The sequence below is a fragment of the Symphodus melops genome (assembly GCF_947650265.1).
Source record: "Symphodus melops genome assembly, chromosome: 12".
In the NCBI taxonomy this organism is placed as follows: Eukaryota; Metazoa; Chordata; class Actinopteri; order Labriformes; family Labridae; genus Symphodus; species Symphodus melops.
In genome coordinates this window covers 11,346,563-11,358,993 of record NC_136702.1, presented here as the reverse complement: position 1 = coordinate 11,358,993, position 12,431 = coordinate 11,346,563, and the positions used below count along the sequence as shown (strand labels likewise).

At 37.9% G+C, this 12,431-nt stretch overlaps 1 protein-coding gene and 1 long non-coding RNA gene across 3 annotated transcripts in view; one reads left to right on the top strand and one right to left on the bottom strand.

Moving 5' to 3' along the window:
- The window catches only part of LOC306832361, a 16,079-nt gene extending 15,387 nt beyond the window's left edge, over positions 1 to 692 (bottom strand). Inside the window, exon 1 of the long non-coding RNA XR_013780213.1 lies at positions 612 to 692. This is a non-coding gene — a long non-coding RNA (uncharacterized lncRNA). The remainder of the gene's footprint in view (positions 1 to 611) is intronic.
- Positions 1 to 12,431, top strand: part of slc4a10b (solute carrier family 4 member 10b) — a 23,176-nt gene extending 10,745 nt beyond the window's left edge. Inside the window, exons 7-26 of one of the 2 annotated variants that reach the window (XM_079356970.1) lie at positions 579 to 764; positions 1,627 to 1,706; positions 3,462 to 3,619; positions 3,723 to 3,810; positions 4,388 to 4,534; positions 4,644 to 4,747; positions 5,184 to 5,358; positions 5,467 to 5,600; positions 5,878 to 6,123; positions 6,264 to 6,369; positions 6,784 to 6,945; positions 7,196 to 7,309; positions 7,400 to 7,561; positions 7,668 to 7,919; positions 8,741 to 8,809; positions 9,673 to 9,846; positions 9,988 to 10,107; positions 10,196 to 10,254; positions 10,368 to 10,475; positions 10,833 to 12,431. In XM_079356970.1, coding sequence (XP_079213096.1) covers positions 579 to 764; positions 1,627 to 1,706; positions 3,462 to 3,619; positions 3,723 to 3,810; positions 4,388 to 4,534; positions 4,644 to 4,747; positions 5,184 to 5,358; positions 5,467 to 5,600; positions 5,878 to 6,123; positions 6,264 to 6,369; positions 6,784 to 6,945; positions 7,196 to 7,309; positions 7,400 to 7,561; positions 7,668 to 7,919; positions 8,741 to 8,809; positions 9,673 to 9,846; positions 9,988 to 10,107; positions 10,196 to 10,254; positions 10,368 to 10,443 — 2,612 coding nt within the window. In that variant the 3' untranslated portion in view covers positions 10,444 to 10,475; positions 10,833 to 12,431. Of the gene's footprint in view, positions 1 to 578; positions 765 to 1,626; positions 1,707 to 3,461; positions 3,620 to 3,722; positions 3,811 to 4,387; positions 4,535 to 4,643; positions 4,748 to 5,183; positions 5,359 to 5,466; positions 5,601 to 5,877; positions 6,124 to 6,263; positions 6,370 to 6,783; positions 6,946 to 7,195; positions 7,310 to 7,399; positions 7,562 to 7,667; positions 7,920 to 8,740; positions 8,810 to 9,672; positions 9,847 to 9,987; positions 10,108 to 10,195; positions 10,261 to 10,367; positions 10,476 to 10,832 lie in introns of both variants that reach the window. The other variant, XM_079356969.1, reaches the window with a different exon arrangement.

The following is a 12,431-nucleotide window of genomic DNA, read 5'->3' as shown; positions in this document are numbered from 1 at the left end:
GTCAGCTAATGGAACAAGCAAGTTAATTTGATCTAAACACAAAAAGTGCAAAAAGTTTAAAGTTGCTGTGCTTGGCAAGGCACGTTTAATTGCTTTCTTGTTTAAATATGCTACATAAATAAACTTGTTTTGGCTATTAAAAGTTAAAAGAGATATTTTCAATCAGACATTAAAACAAAGGAAACACGTCCACAAAACTTTATTGTAAGTAACGGAGCAGTTAAATTCAAAACTCTCAAAATGTATTCATGTCTTTATTCTATGAATGTAAAGATGTGTTGGTTGCATCGTGCTCACCTGGTTGCATTTGGTTACATTATGGTCATCAAATGAAGAATAGAATTGTATTTTATTATTTAAGTTTTTGCTAGTTCTGTTTTATTTCCTTTGTTAAATGTTTGCACCAATACACCAAGTCAAATTCCTTGTGTGTGGAAATGTACTGGAAATGTGTGTAGTCATGTACCTTATGACTGATGGTATATTAAGTATTGAAGCAGAAGCCATCCCTTAGTTTCACTGAACCAGAGTCCAATCCTGAAAGAAGAATGCGACTAGCTTGTGTCTTTTTGCCTTAGATATGGTTTTGGACCACCAGGAGTTGTACTCACCGCTGGGAGATGAACTCAGAAAGAAAGTTCGTGAAACACTGCTGAAGCGTCACCATCACCAGAACCAGAAGAAGCTGGCCAATCGCCTCCCGATTGTACGCTCCTTTGCCGACATGGGTCGACGGACATCCGACCTCCATCTGGACAAGAATGGTGAGAAAACGTTTAATAACTTTGCAAATCAAAAAGGTTGAAAAACCACTGCTTTCCTGGGTGCTGTGATGAATATACAGCAGTTTGTTTAAGTGTGGATAGTCAGTAGATATGCAACATGTGTGTTTGTCTTATAAGCATATGGTCTTAAGTACATTCCCATTTTTTCTTCATCCTGATTCCATCCACCACCCACCATCTGCCCACCCACCTGCCACAGCCCCTCGGAAGTCAACAGGTGCTGCTGTATGCAGCACATCCATACCCCTTCACCATCTTTTACTTAAATAACATATTGTCGATGGGATTATTCACGAGTAGTGTTAATGCTGGAAACTCAAAATAGGCTGCTTTTGTTGGTTAGAAGTTGTTTAGTATACTGAATACTAATACTAAAAGTACATTCTATGAATATAAAAATTTTTTCTGCATTGATTTCACATGGCTTTAACTACTTAGTTGAATATTTGGTCCTAATATAGCTGCCGACTGGCTTGGAATTGGAAGCGTTGAGTTGTTGCCAACCATAATTTCCAATATCATTAAAATAGGATTTAGCTTTAGGTTTGCCAACAGTCCTCATGATAAAATGAGTTTCGCATAACACATCAGACACTTTAAATAATTTGCTAGTTTACGAAAAGTCTTTGAGGCTCACTGTGAACTATTTAATTTCTTTCATTTGAATGCTGATTTCGAAGCAGCAACCTGTCCACCTGTCTTGTTGTGCTTTGTGAGAATAATGAAATACAATTAGTTTGAACCTTTGCACACAGCTCGGCAGTTATCATGTTAGCAGACGTTTTGATTTCTTGTTTTTCTAGGAAATGCCTATCATTGATTATTCATTCTCCTGATCCAGGTCAGCTGGCATCCTCCCAGTCTCACTTAGATGGGAAAGGAGACATCAGTAGAGAGAACAGCTCTGTTGACTTCAGCAAGGTATGGTACAAACTAAGCAAAACACAGGACTGTATTTCTTTGTATTTGCGTTACATCATAAGTCATGTATTTAGGTAAAAGCACTTTATAGCACTATAATGGTAAATGAAGTTGGGCTTGAGTTTGTATAGTGTTTTTACACCGCATGTCACACCTACCAAGCCATTCACACACTGATGGCACAGGTTGCAATGTAAAGTGACCATTAGAAGTAACTAATCTGATTCGTACACGTTCATACGCCGCCTAAGCAGGGTGAACAACTTGGGTTATGTGTCTAAACACATATTGGACATGTTGCTGCAGGAGCTGGGGATTGAACCCACAACCTTCTGATTGAGAGATGACTCTACCAACGGAGTCACAACCACCCCACTGTAAACACATCACACTCGAGAGGGAAATATTGTGCTTTTTAAAACATTATGATCATCTAACAGCCATGTTTACTCTTAAAATTCAAAAATAGTATTGTAAAAAAAGTGATGATTGTTAAGGCTAGTATTCTCGACTCAGTATTAGGTTCTAAACAAAGAAGTAGAAAGTCACAGCCATAATGGGAAAACAGCTCACAGTTGTTACGTATTATTTGCTGACATTAATAAAGCTAAATTGCACATAATGCCATTTTAAATATGAATTTGTATTTTTCACTATATTGGTGTAAAGAAGCTGGCTTTAATATCAATAGGTGTTGTTCCACGTTTATCCGAGGGGGTTTAGATAGTTTGGTACTGTCCGGATATGGTACTGTACTGGTACATAATGGAATACAAATCCGATTCCCACTAAGGTTATGACTTGTTTGATATGAGAAGAGTTATTTGTGAACACTGAACAGAAGGTTATTGTTGGTCTTTTCAATGGAAAGGTCAACTAGTACGGGATTAGGATTATAGCCATGTTAAGTATTATAAAAAAACACATGCTCAAAAGACAGGGATGAAAAAATCGTTGTTGAAAAAAAAAAAGATTGCATGATGTCTGAAACCTTTTGTAACAGGTCAATGTTGACCCTTTTTCTTTAATGTGCTTTGTACTTACCATGGAATTATTAAAAAAAAAACCTCTCTCTGTTTTATGGGTTTTATTGTTAGAGTCGTTGAATTGGATCGACCCAATTCATCCACAGCAGCCTTTTCTCAGACATGCAACATGTTTTTGATATAAGATAATGAATACCACTGCAGAAGCTGTACGTCATAAACAAAGCTGCTTTTAATTTTTCTCTCATTATGATTCATGAACATGCATAAGGCATCAAAATATTCTTTTGGATGCTTATGATCAGCTGCTCCAGAGCCATATGAACCCTATGACAGAAAAAAAAACACTCCACTCAACACTTGTCAACTCCACATAATTATCACTGAAAAATTAACACCTTCAATGCTGAATTTTTTTTCTCTTCAATGAGACAGAGCTGCTGGAAGAGGATCCTTCTCATAGGCAGGGTTGGCCACTATGCATCCTACATGTGGTATATTAAAGATACCACATCATATTAGCATCATACTGTATATGCAGCACATCATTCCTACATATACAACAATCTTTTATCATGTACATAGAAACACATCTGTGACCTAATCAATTGTTATGATAATGAAAGACAAAGATGCACAGCTGAGCTTCAATACAACAAAATCATGTCATCTGAAACCGAAGACTGAATGATGGAAATAATGACATACTGTATTTATATACAGTATAGAATTCACACAATTGCACACTTGAATTTCTTTGTTTCTTCAGATAGACCTTCACTTCATGAAGAAGATCCCACCAGGGGCTGAGGCATGTAATGTGTTAGTGGGAGAGCTGGAATTTCTTACCAAGCCAGTGGTGGCTTTTGTCCGTCTTTCACCTGCAGTCTTGCTCAGTGGGGTGGCTGAAGTCCCCATAACCACGAGGTTACTGCAGGCTGATTTAACTAAGCTATTTTTAATTTTACATTATTTCTGCTGTGAGCTATTCAGAACTCGGGTCCTAGAAAAGTATCTGTTTTTCTTGTAGGTTTCTGTTCATCCTCTTAGGGCCATTGGGTAGAGGGCTTCAGTATCATGAGATTGGAAGATCCATTGCAACCCTTATGACTGATGAGGTAAAGAGTCACCCCAGAAATGTGTGTACAAGTGATGCTATTTGATAGTGTTTATTTATTCATTCATTCATTTGGATTCTTTTGAATGTCAAATACATGTCATATTCAGATTCTCTGCAGGCACTATGTAAAAATTCACAGTCAAGCAGAATTCAACAAATTCCTGAAGTGATGGAACATTTCTCAGCATGAAACACAGCACAGAGCTTTTTAACGAAAATCATGCTTTTGGCGATTAGTCATCCCTCATGTCCTCTTTCTTGTTTTGGATTTAGGCTGCCAACCATCATCACTGTGGATTTTTTTTTTTGCTTTGAAAGAGTCTAAACTTTGTTTTACTCTCTGAAATGTTTCATTTCATTAAAATCGTCAGCAGTTTATAAGTTGTTTCATATAGTTTCTTTGAATATCTGCTTTATTTAATGTTTGTATGGCATGTTCTTTGCACGTTTATCATGGCTTAAGTAAGTCCAACGACTTAAGTGTAAATGCACATCATGTGTATGGCAGTATACTAAGCCAAGGACTGATTCAAATGAGCAGCCATACTCAACTTTATAAATTTATTTTTATGCAGGTCTTCCATGATGTCGCCTATAAAGCTAAAGACCGTAATGATCTAATCGCTGGGATTGACGAATTCCTAGACCAAGTGACAGTCCTGCCCCCGGGTGAGTGGGATCCATCCATACGGATCGAGCCCCCAAAAAATGTCCCTTCTCAGGTATGTAGGAACGCTGTTGGCCAAGTGGCTGTTCTCCTTCCCTTTTATGTTTTGGAAAGAATCTCTACCGGAGAAAGAACTAGGCTGCTTTGTATTGGTTGGTAAACAGGAGAAGAGGAAGAAAAGTAACATCTTACCAAACGGAATGGTAGAGGGTGAAGAAGAAGATGAGGACAGTGGTCATGGAGGTCCAGAGCTGCAGCGTACCGGAAGGTAAGACAAGGAGTGTCACTATACAAGCAGCATTTCTTATAGTTCTTGTATCTAAGTGAAACATGATACTGAGGCTGACCTCAAGCAAATATTAAACAAGATTGAACTTTTTTTTTTTTTTTTACGAGTGTTAACATTGTTTTCTGAAATTTACACAGACAAAAAAATGAACATTGTGACATTGGGCTATATCTGGATAAAGTTGCTCTATAGTTAAAGGGATAGAGTGGTTTCCATAGAAACATCCTGCTTTGAGATATCTGTTTGCAGCCAGACTTTTCCATCATTGGATCATATCACACTCAACCATGCTCCAGACTTTCACTCCCGATAGAAACCAATACTGCGAGGGCAATGGAACAAAATTTCTAGCATATTATAAAGCTGTCAGACTGAAAATGAAAATGTCACATGTGAATTCTTTTTATATTTGCAGGTGGTTTGGTGGCCTTTTTCTGGATATCAAGCGCAAGGCACCCCACTACCTGTCTGACTACACTGATGCGTGTAGTTTACAGTGTGTGGCCTCTTTCCTGTTCCTCTACTGTGCCTGCATGTCCCCTGTCATCACCTTTGGAGGACTACTGGGCGAGGCAACAGAAGGACGCATAGTAAATCACACATTCTATATGTTCACAATGTTCTGCCAAGACTTGCTGTACTCTAATCATGATGTTCAGTACATGAAACCAGATCTCTCTTCCTTTCCCGCTCTCTAGAGTGCAATTGAGTCGCTGTTTGGAGCCTCGCTGACCGGAATCGCCTATTCTCTGTTTGCTGGGCAGCCCCTCACTATTCTGGGCAGCACAGGGCCAGTGCTCGTGTTTGAAAAGATATTGTTTAAATTCTGCAAGTACGTTTCCTTTTGTGGTTTATTTAATCTACACATTGCATCATTTCTCATTACATTGTCCTCTGTATATCGGCTTGCTGGGGTATAAATTCTGTTTACCTTCTCTTAAACATCTGGCCTCCTAAAGCCCATTATATGTTCTGGATATATGTAGAAAAGACCATTTCATTTGACTGGATTATGTTGTGCAATATAAAATATTACTGCCAATAATCAATACACGTTGTGGTTTTCATCTCCATAAATCCCTTTTCCTTCACGTTTTTTCTCCACACAGGGAATATGGCTTGTCCTACTTGTCCCTGAGAACCTGTATTGGTCTGTGGACAGCGTTCCTCTGTATCCTACTGGTGGCTACTGATGCAAGTTCCCTTGTTTGCTATATCACGCGTTTCACAGAGGAAGCCTTTGCCTCACTAATCTGCATCATCTTCATCTACGAGGCCTTGGAGAAACTCCTGCATCTGGGGGAGCACTATCCCTTTAACAAGAACAACAACCTGGACAAACTCACCACTTACTCGTATGTGGACACTTCTCACACAATATGCTGTTTAAAGTTGTGGAAAAAGAATAATTGCTACATAAATGTCTTTGAGCGAAAGTAAATCCCTGACAAATGAGGGATTATTTAGTGACCCAGATGTTCATGTGCTTCCACAGATGTTCATGCGTTGAGCCCTCTGATCCTGGTAATGGTACCCTGAAGTATTGGGAAATCAATAACGTCACTGCGTCAGAAATCTACTGGGAAGCCCTGGAGGTCAAGGTACTGCCATTGTCAACTTTATAATAAAAAAAGCCGATAAAAGTAAGAAAAGACACCCCAAAAGAAACCCAGAATTGATCTGCCAATTGTATACGTTTTATACCTCAACAAAGCAAGAATAGTAGTGTCAGACATAGAGATTGAAAAGAATACATTTGGATTTCCACCTTAAAGTGGCATGCTTTTCCAGATGGAGGAAACTGAACATCAGAGATTAAGGGCATGTACCGGTAGGCGGGATTATATTGGATTACTTGTTGCAAATCACTATAAAAGCACATTTTGTAGTACTCACTTAAGTTTTTTTTTGTTCTCATAAATCCTGTAATAGGAAACCTAGAGCCCGCTGACCTTGCTTGTCCTCCTGATAGCGTGACACGTTTTTATAACTCTCTGCTCTTCTTGTTGTTGTAGGACTGTATTGAAAAGCGAGGGGAGTTTGTGGGCAGTGCCTGCGGCCCTCACGGACCCTACGTTCCTGATGTCCTCTTCTGGTGTGTCATCCTTTTCTTTTCCACCGTCTTCATGTCCGCTTTTCTCAAGGAGTTTAAATTCAGCAACTACTTTCCCACAAAGGTATTCGTCTTTATACACGATAACATCTAAATTCATTCCTATCATTTTACCAAAGTCAAAATAGTTGCTAAAGATTATCTTTTAGTTAAAAGGCGCAATGCAGTGGTGCACTCTTGTGGTGAAGTATAGATACTGCGTAACAGAAACATGGAAAAATCGAAGGTCTTTTTTCTCTAACTCAGTAAAATTGGATGAGTTCGAACAGTTAATACACATTAAAGTAGTTTTTAACATGCTTCCTCTCCATCAGGTAAGGTCCATCATTAGCGACTTTGCTGTTTTCTTCACCATCCTCACCATGGTCTTGGTTGACTATGCCTTAGGGATTCCCTCTCCAAAACTCCAGGTCCCCAGTGTGTTTAAAGTAAGCTGGTTTATAAACATATCTCAGCAATATGATCACTTTTTTAACAAGAAACTCGTCGCTAATTACTTATTAACTGTTTTTAATCAGCCAACCAGAGACGATCGAGGTTGGTTCATTAACCCACTGGGGCCTAACCCATGGTGGACTGCAGTCATTACGGTGTTCCCTGCTCTGCTTTGCACCATCCTCATCTTCATGGACCAGCAGATCACAGCCGTCATCATCAACAGGAAAGAACACAAACTTAAGGTGCCCTCATAGCCTAGCCTTGAACATACTATATTAGCAAGATATCATGTGATATTACTATATCAACCCTGACAGTTCTTCAAATATGCTGCTTTCCCCTCTTTAGAAAGGCTGTGGCTACCACCTGGATCTGTTCATGGTGGGGGTGATGCTTGGTGTGTGTTCGTTGATGGGCTTGCCCTGGTTTGTAGCAGCCACTGTCCTCTCCATCTCACATGTCAACAGCCTGAAGCTTGAATCCGAGTGCTCCGCTCCCGGGGAGCAGCCAAAGTTCCTTGGCATCAGGGAGCAACGCTTCACCGGCCTAATGATCTTTCTACTGATGGGCTGCTCTGTCTTCATGACATCTGTGCTTAAGGTCAGACTCTGTCTCTTCATTGTTTGTGGGCAGATTTCTCCAGGTATTAAAGCGTGTTACCTCAATGATACCCCATTTTTCTCTAGATCTATTGGTGATTCTTTCTAAATCTGTTTCAGATTCTTAAGGTTTCATTTGTAGTATAGTAAATCTGCTAAAACATAGCAGTCACTGACACACATTGATTGTTTAGGGGATCTCTGCGTGGAAAAAATATAAACTCAAACATTTTTTTAAGGAGGTCTCAGTCAGTTAGTCTTGCATCCTCAGTTTTCTGTATGATAACGTTGATCTTTTAATGTTCTGTTCGTGTTGTTGATTCTATTGTAGGGAGACACTTAATCTTAACTTAATTGCCAATGCAATATGATCATTCACAATAAACGTTGCAAAAGTCTCAACATTTGGAAACTACTCTGTGTATATATTTATCGGTTTGATGGAGGCATGAGCATAATGGTCATGCTCACCTCTGTGATGCCTTCAGATTAATTGGTTCCAATTAAGTAAAAACAAAAAAAAGGCTTTTGTGGATTTATTTAGGCTTTCGGAGAAATTGCAAACAAATGTTTTGTAAAAACATGAACAGCAGATAGATGTGCAAAAATGCGTTATAGCATGTTCTCATTTTGTACACGGTCTTCCCGCTATGTCTTTGATTTTTTTTTATGAATAAAAAATGCCAATTAAGGATAGAAATGGTATTATGTTTATGCTATTATGCTAAATGCTGCATTGTGTCTCAACGGCTTACATTAAATGTCCTTGTCCCTATACATGCATTGCATAAAAGATTGGTATCCTTTTTTATATTTCCTCAGTTCATTCCTATGCCTGTGTTGTATGGAGTATTCCTTTACATGGGAGCATCTTCTCTCAGAGGCATTCAGGTAAAAACACTATCATTGACTGTAATCAATGCATGTTTATGCTAAAATGATGCCCAATTTGGTTGTAAATATAAATCTTAAATCTTAAATCTACATGCCTAAGATCGAACAGACTGACCTTCTGTATGGTAGGGCTCAGTTTGTAGATCTTCTATGGGATAATCTGTGCAGACAGCTAATTCTTACTAAACCATGATGGGGGCTCGCCTCCATATTGTCTGGCTGCCCAGATAAAAAGTGTTAATTGGCCTCGAGTGTGTTCCCAGCAACAGAACACCTGACTATTGTTTAATTGCCCTGTTTACTTCTTATTTTCTTTACTTAGTGCGGGCTATTATTGGGTTTGAAAAAGGTGGAAATAAATAAAATGCTTTTTTGTTGTTTTGTAGTTTAACACCCAGCAAACACGCAATGGTTAGCTGCATAGATGTTGGAATTTGTCAACCAGCAAAGATGTCTGTTTTCATGTCTAATTTAAGGTATCAGGTCATTGTACATCGAAGCTTTTTTTGTTAAAAAATAAATAAATAAATAAATAAAACAAGGAAAAGCTTCATATACAAGCTGCAGAGTTCATAGGGCAATACTAAAGTGGCAGGTTTACTATTTCGGTGCACTCAAATTATATGTCAAGGAATGCTATAATCATTCATAACGTTGTTTTATTCTACAGTTTAAGGCTAATATTACTACTGTACAAAACCTATTCAGCACCAAAAGGCAGGCATACACAGTTAGCATCTGGCTGGTGAACATGGTGGAGTATGTTGCTGCTAAACTTTTTTCACAATTTGTGTCTGCTGCCACCAAGTGGCCAACAAAAATAAAATCAGATGTTGTGAGTTGTCTCTCATCTTCACCAGTTCTTTGATCGTCTGACGCTGTTTGGGATGCCTGGTAAGCACCAGCCAGACTTCGTCTACCTGCGACACGTTCCCCTGAGGAAGGTGCACCTTTTCACCATCATCCAGCTCACCTGCTTGATCCTGCTCTGGGTCATCAAGACCTCAAGGGCTGCCATTGTCTTTCCAATGATGGTATATTCAGCTAAAACTGTTTTGTTTTTGTCCGTGTTCTAAATATTGTACGTCTGATGAGATAAATCCACTAACCTGTACAATAAAGTCATTTATTGGGATCAAATATTTTGGACTTGTAAGAGTTGATCTTTTTTTCAGGTCTTGGCTCTGGTGTTTATCAGGAAGCTGATGGACTGTTTCTTCACAAAGAGAGAGTTAAGCTGGTTGGATGACCTCATGCCAGAGAGCAAGAAGAAGAAGCTTGAGGATGCTGACGAGGTGCTGTTGCTGTTATAAATGGTCTGAAAACAAAGTTTATGTTGCCTCAGCTTCATTTAAATTCATGCTTTTCATACTTTACTTTCAGGAAGAGGAGCAGAGTATACTGGCAGAGGATGAAGCAGTAGTGCAAGTGCCACTAGAAGGGTACAAGTAAGACACATTTTGCTTGCAAAGTTGAACAAGTGAAATTGGTAACTGCATATTTTTATTTTGCACCGATGGGAGAATAAAATGTTACCTGGCTTGTCTTTCCACAGAGGAATACCCGTCATCAATATAACTGATGAAATGTCGAAAGGTTCTTTTGGAAATACGTGGAATGAAAACAGCTAGGATATTTAAGAAAGAGTCCCAAAAAAATGACGGTAAGAATATTTGCATAGCCAGTTGTGAATTAACAAAGATTACAACAACAACATAGTCTACTGAAAAGCAAGAAGAGTAACTTAAAAAGATCCTCAGCTTGCTCTCTCCTCCTACTTCTTCTTCTGGTCGTGCTAAGCTAAGCCGCATGTGACTTCGGTTAGGCTTAAAAATACAACATGGGTTATGATCAACTTTAAAGTGAGACGATTGAGCAAATAGTCCCAACTTCTTTTTTTTAAACCCCTCAAAACTGACCACAACCTAAATGACAAAACTTTTTTAGATGAATAAAACGTGACTTCTCCTCTGTGTGTTCACACTTAAACAATACGTCTCCTCTTTTTTGATGCTAACAGTTTGCCGCCAAGTTCCCGGTATTTCCCAACACTGGTGTTCAAGATGAGAAATGTGGGATGAAGAGGATTGAGGACAGTGTTTGTGCATCTTTGTCACGCTCCCTTCTGTGTGGTCATAAATCGATCTGAAACTACTTTACCGATCCTTCCACTTCAGTCATGTAGACTTGTCTGGGTTATTGACCAACTGTGTAATAATGTGTCACAACTATTCTCTAGTCTCTGCATGAAACAGTGAAACCTTTTTTTTTTTTTTTTTTTTAGGTGTTGTTAATGTCGTACTTGTACTTGAGTATGATTATTTTATTCAGGCATTTACATATACAATACAGACAGTTCAAACAAAGTCAACAGTCATTTATTATTTAGTAACTGAAAAGGTATATGCAGAAACAAACTGCTTATAATCGCCTAACCTACAAAAATAGCTTTGGAAAACTATGGAGCCCTGAAGTCCTGAAAAGTAAATCAGCGTCATTCCATATTTAACCCCAACAACTCAAACACATCTCCTTTTAATACCTTTTTTTTTTTTGCACTTTGTACAACACACTTACAAAACATATTACTTCATAATATCTACATTTTATTTTAACTTTATTTATTCAATGACTGTAAACTACAATAATGTAAGGTCGTATTTACAGAGCGATGAAGTTTCTCTTTAGGATCTATTTGTATTATTTTGTTATAATGTTTTTATTCTAAAATAGCTTAAAATCACATCCCTGGATTCATGTTTATTTATTCACTGATTCCTTATAATGTAGTTCTCGATTGTGTGACTTATTAATCAACATTACATTTTATAAAACATGTAAAACATGTTTTATGAACATCTGGTTAAAATAGTAAGAGAATATTGCAAAAATCTGGTAATAAATTCCTTACCAATAGATTTTTTCACAGATGTGTTCATAAAGGTGTCTTATAACACAAACACATCTTGAATTTCCCTCGGGATCAATAAAGTATCTATCTATCTAAAGACATCAATCCAACTCCTGTAGGAAAATCTGTGAGAGGGGCTCAAAGTCCAGGTACCTGGAATAGTACCTTATTGGTGAAAAAATTAAGAAAACCTTCTTGGAGGTTTACACAGCCATACACAAACATACCAACACTTTTATAAAATGAACGTTGCAGTATTTGTTTAAGGTACAGGGAGGATTTCGAGGAGACGAATATACTGATTTTGACTGATGGTAAAGGGGCTTTAAGACTGAAAAGTGGCAATAAATGTAGACATCCTACAAAAAAAATGCAATAGCACTTTTAGCCATAATGTAAATACTCTATAAGAAAAGTTGTTCAGCTATTTATTTTATAAAAGAAAATGTTTGCTATGAAATACAGACTCTTAAACAATGTTGTCTCCTGATGCCAGTATTTCTCATCTTGTTCATTGAAATATAAAGAATATAAATGTTTTATGTTTATCTAGGTTTAGTGAATCATATTTTATTCATGAGGGCATTTTACAAGAAGAATCCCTTTTGCACTGGAATTTGGCATGATGATGGTTGTATTTTTAAAGAAACTCATTTAACATGTATTGCTTGTCAATGTAATTTTAACTGAATACATTTCTAAGATCTC